Source organism: Mesitornis unicolor, unplaced genomic scaffold (genome assembly GCF_000695765.1).
Source record: "Mesitornis unicolor isolate BGI_N332 unplaced genomic scaffold, ASM69576v1 scaffold44652, whole genome shotgun sequence".
Taxonomy (NCBI): domain Eukaryota; kingdom Metazoa; phylum Chordata; class Aves; order Mesitornithiformes; family Mesitornithidae; genus Mesitornis; species Mesitornis unicolor.
In genome coordinates, this window is record NW_010172043.1 from 233 (window position 1) to 6,754 (window position 6,522).

General features: G+C 56.7%; 1 protein-coding gene across 1 annotated transcript in view; it reads left to right on the forward strand.

Annotated features, from left to right (window-relative positions):
* Positions 1–83: 83 nt before the first annotated feature.
* LOC104537387 (putative E3 ubiquitin-protein ligase SH3RF2) overlaps positions 84–6,522 on the forward strand; it is a gene marked incomplete at both ends in the record, with an annotated part of 8,196 nt that continues 1,757 nt past the window's right edge. The window contains 3 exons of the mRNA XM_010180245.1: positions 84–407; positions 4,710–4,798; positions 6,263–6,433. Of these exons, the coding sequence (XP_010178547.1) occupies positions 84–407; positions 4,710–4,798; positions 6,263–6,433 (584 nt within the window). The remainder of the gene's footprint in view (positions 408–4,709; positions 4,799–6,262; positions 6,434–6,522) is intronic.

Genomic DNA, 6,522 nt, shown 5'->3' on the forward strand with positions numbered 1-6,522 from the left:
GATCGGAAAAGGGAGGAAGAGGGAAAGCGGAGCAGTCGTGGGGCTGTGCAGGCTGTAACCGCATCTCCCGTTGTCTCTTCCAGGCCAGCACCGCCGCCAGGCAGCTCCTGCAGACCAGCAAAGGCCCCTGGTCCCCCCAGTTCAAGTGCGCGTCCCTGCGGACGGCCTCTCCCAAAGCCAAGGGCGCGGATTCGCCCCCCTTCCCCAAGGTGCCCGACTCCAGGCGGAAGAGCCTGCGGCCGTTCTCCATCACCACCGCCCTCAACACCCTCAACCGCATGGTCCACGCGCCCGGCGAGCGCCCGGCACTGGAGATCAGCTCCCCCGTGCTCATCAGCTCCAGCAACCCCACCGTGGCCACGCAGAGCAGTGAGAAAGCCGAGTTTCCCTACGCATCCCCTCTCCAGGTAAGGCACCCGCGCCGGGGGGACGCAGGAGCAGTCCCGGGCACATCCTGGGTAGAAACGCCCATTGCACAACGTGCAAAGCCAAAGCAGCATCAGTGGGATACAGCATCCCGGGCTGCCTGGGGTTTCTCCCTCCCCTTTTGCATTGGAAAGGTCTGTCCTCAGAGTTCAGGAGCCCAAGGGAATTAATGAGGAGATAAATTAAGTTATCAGAGTAACTAGACATGGATAAAGCACAAACCCGTTCTGGTTTCAGTGAGCTCCAGGTGCAGGGTGGAAGAAGAGAGCTCGACTTGAAAAGTAAAACACTCTCACTTGAGAAAGTAGTGAGGGACGTGAATTCCCACGGGAGCTGACTGAGCCCCGGCTCCCTCACGGACGCACACGTGTCTCTGTGTGCCCAGTTCACACTGCAGGCCAACATCTGCTTTGCCATGTAATGATGAAAACCAAAACCAGGCAGCTCTCAGCGTTTGCAAAGTTAAAGCTAACACCAGCCATTGGCCACGCTCATCTCCACTGCTGCGAGCCTTCCCGAGCTCCTCTCTCAGTATTAAATCACAGCAGCGTGGCAGGACCTGCAGGATCAGACCCCGAATTGTGAGCAAATGAAACCCCATGCGATCAGTGAGGGAGCTGCACTGCGCCGAGCAGGGCTGCATGGACAGCGATGGCTCTGGCGGCCTCTGCATCTGCCCCCAGGATTAACAGGGGAGTAGAAACCTGCCCTTTTTACTAATTGCTGCTTCAGTTTTTCTGGTAAGCCTCAGGCATACGAGAGGTCCCAGCATCCCCAGTGATAAGCATTGGGATTAATCAAAAGTCCTGAGATCTGGGCACAGGAGATGGCTCGTTTGGGCACCTCTGAACCCTTTGCTCTGCCCATGTGGACACGCACAGGCGTTTTGGCAGCACAGAGCTCCATCGCTCTACCCAAATCCACAGAGTTTTCTCCAAAGACAAAGTGCCCACAGGACCAGCATCCTCCCACACCACCCGTTCGGTGCTGGTTTGCCATAAAACTGCAGAAATAACAAAGCCACCTCCTGCTGCTTCCAGGCAGTGCTTTGGGAAAGCAATGGGGTCCTTGCCCTGCCCTGAGCGAGCCCTCTGCCCGCATCCATCCACATCCAGACAGATGGTTTGTCCCAGGAGTCTCACCCATGGCAATCTCAGCCGGAGGCTGCGCTCGGAGACGCTGAATTTGGGGCTGGGGTAATAAACGTGGCCTGACCTTTTGGGCTGCAGCCGCTTGTGATGTTAGGATGCAAAAGAGCCTCATTCCTCCTCCACACTCTGACCAAAGATGTCAGTGCAGCATCTTCACAGGTCATCTGAAATGGGAGGAAAGAGGCTTTGTTTAGATTGATACAACACCTTTCATATTCAAGGTTACTCTAATGCTTTATAAAGCAATAAGCCAGGCCCTGGTAGCCCGGTGTCTGTGCAATAAAACCCAGCAGGCGTTTTGTGCTTAGCAATAGCCTGCAAAGAGCCCTGGATGTTAGGTCCCAGTTTATGTGAGAGGAAATGAAGCCTTACAACAGAGCCATAATTCAATTGAAGTGGTATCGCATCTCGTGAACCCAACGTAATTTCACCAGAGGCGTCTCGGTGTGAGCCGTCGTCGACAGCAGCAGCAACGGAGCGAAGGTGTTAAGGTGCTGCCTTACAGGGGTCGGAATTTCCTCTCCTGAACAGCAGCTTTGCTGGACTTTGGGGCTTGCAGGACTGAGGGGTAACGGGGTGGTGAGAGCTGCTGCTGGTCCCAAGGGCTGCTCTGCCCTGCCGAGCCTCGGCAGCGAGGGCTGGGACTCTGGAGAAACAGCAGCGCACCCCCAAAAGTGCGGTGTTTCCGCGGCAAATCAGCACAGCGTCACCTGGGAGGACCAGATCTGTGCTTCTCGGGGTTAAACCACTCCAGATGAAAGAGCAGTTCAGAAATAACGAGCAGTTCATGCCACTGCCAGCCCTGGAAACTCAGCCCTGGACTACACATCTCAAGCTGGGGTCTTCTGCTATGACCCCAAACCGCCCCGGAGCCGGCCCCAGACAGCCCGGCCCCCTGCAGGGGAGCCCGAGACCTGGGCAAGACCCAACGATAGCTTTGGGTCTGGTCATTTAAGAAGAAGACCCATGCGTTTTGGATGGATGTGTTCATGTCCTTCCTTGGGGTGGGAGTCAAAAGAAGTGGGGATTTTCCAGCAGCTTGTAGTTACACGGCACTTGCCCTATGGGACCACATAGGTTTGAGGGGGACAAAGAGGAGCATTCGTGTCCCCCTGAAACACCCTGTGCGAGTTGTGCCTCCCCACAATGTCACCGCTCCGGCAGCGTTGGCGGGGCACAGGGAGCAGTGGGGCCGAGGCGGTTGCACGGGGCAGCTGCAGGGCTTTCCGAAACGCGCTGTGCCTGCCTGGCGTCTCCACTCCGAGGATCAGGTCCATAAAAGGCATGAACCGGCAGCGGGCCCTGCCCCAGCTCGTCCTTCTCCGCCACGGTGCCAAGCCGGAGCCTGAACCGGTTTGCAGGGCTGGTGGTGCCCGTGCCGGTGGCTGTTGCACAGTGTCACCCGCGTGTGGTTGTTGTACAAGCAGGACAGCTCTTGGGTGAAGGGAGGGTGGAGGGGTTGGCTCCAGGGGCTGCAGAAATCCCTTCCCGGTCACAACCCTGGGCTGGCGGTGCCCGGGTCAGGACGCGGCTGCTGAGAGCTGCTGCCCTTTGCCACTCGTCGGAGCTGACGAACCTGACCTGCACCGTCTGGGACATTGGCTTTTCCATGTAAGTCATGATCTGGAGCTTGCAGGACTCAGCCCTCAGCAGCACCGACTGCCCCGCAGTGGGATGGGGGCATCGCCCTCCCCAGCAGCATCTCAGGAACCTCTCGACAGGGAATCACAGAATCGCTCGCTCGGTTGGAAAAGCCCTCTGAGATCATCACGTCCAACCGCTCCTGTCTACCCCCTAAACCATATCCCTAAGTACCTCATCTACCCGCTCTTTAAACACATCCAGGGATGGTGACTCCACCACCTCCCTGGGCAGCCTGTTCCAGGCTGGAAGCACCAGTGTCAGTGGGCACAGGAGAGGGGAGCGGAGCTGGGGACCCCGCTGGCACGAGAGAGACCCCAAAAATCCAGCGAGGGAGATGGAGCCAGGGAGGGGTACAAGAGGCAGGAGATGAAACTGCACACATAGGGGCTGCAAGGCACTCGCAGGAGAGCAGCAGAAGTGAATGGGAAATATTTCATTCAGGCTTTTTTCCTCTCCGTTGAGAACACAAACCCTGCTTCGATGCAGGCTCTGAAGGGCACGCAGAGGGGGAACAGAGAGAGATGAGAAGTGTGAACCTTTCCATCCAGAATTGGAGATTTCAACACAGCTCCATCGGGAAAACCAGCAAAAGTTGTCATTTTGCTCCAATGCAGGAAAAACCCTGAACTCCCACATTTCAAAGGGTTTGATTATGAAAATTAGTACAGCAGAATTAGAAATGCCAATGAACAAACGTTACATGAGAGCCTGGTCTGACCCCACCTGCACTAGAAAACAAGGAAAGCAGAGCTGGTTTGAGGCTGACCTGGCGCTGCAGGGCCGCAGACAGAAGCTGGAGCTGCTGGGTTTCATTAACTTCATTTACTGCAGAGCTGTGAGTCACTTTTCTCCTTCCCGAGCCAGCGCCCCAGCCCCGCGTTCCAGACCTGAGCACCAGGAAGCGGGTTTGAGGTGAGCAGCAGATGAAAGCCCTGGGAAGCTGCACCGCCGAGGATGCTGCACCGCTGAGGATGCTGCGGTCTGTGCTGGAGAGCGCGGCCGAGCCGCCCCGGGGGCTCTGTGCCGTCCTGAGCTGCCCCCGGGATGTGGCTGCAGCCGCCCGGCCCCGCTGGGAGCTCTGCCTTCCCCCCGCCAGCCGCACCGCACGGATCTCACATGGGGATGAGCAGCCTTCACCCCGGGGTGTGCTGTGGTGCTCTAGCAGGGACAGACCAGCAGCGGAGCATCCTGAGGATGTGGAAAAGCAAAGTTCAGAAGCCAAACGGGTGAGCCCCGTTTGCAGGGTGGGATGAGCACCATCAGTCCAGCCAAGCCCTACCCTGGAGGGTCTCGCTGCCACAGGGGCAGGACCATCAGTGTCCCTCTTAGCGCCTGCTCTTCTGTTTGTCGGATGCTCCAAACTCTTCCTCCTCCCGAAATGTCTTTGTATTTTTTCTGAAGGGTGTCCAACGTTTTTAGCTGCTTTTAAGGTGGCTAAAATAATAAGTCTATATTCAGATTAATGAATTGTTTTCCTTCTCCCCATAGGTCAGTGCGTCTTACTACCCGGGATCGCTGGGGCACTCGGCAGCCATCGTCACGCTGCCCCACCTGCAGCACCACGTCTCAGCCTACTTGTACGTATGGAAACCGAAATACACGGGGGGTTTGTGTGAGTTCCTGTCCCCTCACCCAGGGCTCCTCCAGCTGAAGGCAGAGCAGCTCCCGTGTCTGGGGTCCAAATGCAGGTCCATGCAGGGACGTGCTGGGCTCCTCTGAGCAGGGGTCACAGAAACACTGGTCACAGTGGAACTCAGAGATTAAATGTAGGAAGATCAAGGGGTGCAGAAGGACGTGGGTCCACTGCTGGAAACGGCTCAGATTGATTCTGATGCTTCCCTCGTCCAAATCACTGTGCTTCTCTTTTGGGGTTGTATTCTAGGAGGTGAACTGTCACCATGGCTCACTGAGCCACTCACAGACACAGGGCTCTGCCCATGTGCCAACAGCGCACTTCACATTTTTAAATGTAAAGAAACTAATTCCTCCTTAAGCGCCTCCAGGTATTCATCTTAAGCAAGGCAGCGATGGTCACTGCTGCTGTAGATGACCCAATCTTGTAAAACTTCCCCGAGTCAAGGTTTGCAGATAGCAAATGTGAGGGTTGGCTTCCTGCAGACGGGGTTCACCAGCCTGGTGCTGTGTTCGGCTGCGCAGCGACAGCAGCAGCAGCAATGAGCTCTCTGTGCCCAGCAGCAGCTCCACGGTGTTAACAGAGCCGTGGAGACATCAGCCCATGAGCAGTGTCTGTGGACCTGCACCACGCTGTGGTGGTTGCTGCGCTCACGGCCGCCCCAGGATACTGCACACACTGAATCAGCGCCCAAGACCGTAAAATAATTTGCAGAACGTGGATTGGATTAAAGCGTTCAATCTGCCGCCTGCTTTGCACAGCTCCCTTTTCAGCCCTGCAATAGCAAACCAGACTCCGACTGTCCTGTCCAAAATGAGCCCTGGATAAAGCAATAACCACTGCAGAATTAAACTCCCCTGCACTGAACCCACCTGGTCTGAGCAGTCACGGGGTGAGAAGTCACTTTGTGCAGACAGGCGTTTGGGGTCGGACTTGCCCATGGCTGTTCTGAACTGTGGGGACAGAAAAACCTTAAAAGTTATGGGATAGTCCTTTACGAGACAATTGGTCACCGGTTCTGGTTTTAACACAATACCTGGTAATTGCTGTACCGGTCTGTAACTCAGTAATGGTTGGGAGCAGATCACATCCCCCTTGGAAAAAGGAAACAAAACCAAAACCCCACCAAACAGTGCAATTGATGTGTTACAGGGGAGGCAAACCGAAGTTCTTTAAATAACAAACGGGAAAACTTGAAAAACACATCCCAGTGCCAGCCTGGGCAGGGGTCTGGTCGCAGGATAACGGGGAAGGGAGGCAATGGGGTGAGCAGGCGCTGCTGGAGGGCAGCGCTGTGCGGATGCTCAAGGCGAGGAGATGCGGGGCCGCTGGCTCAGAGAGAGAAGAGCTCAGGGATGGCCCCAGCGCCCGCACAGGGCAGTCACCTCCTTTCCCCCGTGTCCCCCAGGTGCGTGGCTCTCCACTCCTACGCGCCCCACGGCCCCGACGAGCTGGAGCTGCAGAAGGGAGAAGGGGTGCGCGTTTTCGGGAAGGAGCACGAGGGCTGGCTGCGGGGCATGTCCCTGGTCACCGGCAGGGTCGGCGTCTTCCCCAGCAACTACGTCGCGCCCCTCTTCAGGTCTGGTTCTTCTTGCACAGAGGGATGCAGGTAGCACGGGGGGTTGGGGTCTCCTCGTTCCCGCAGAGGAGCCGCTGCAGGGGATTTAA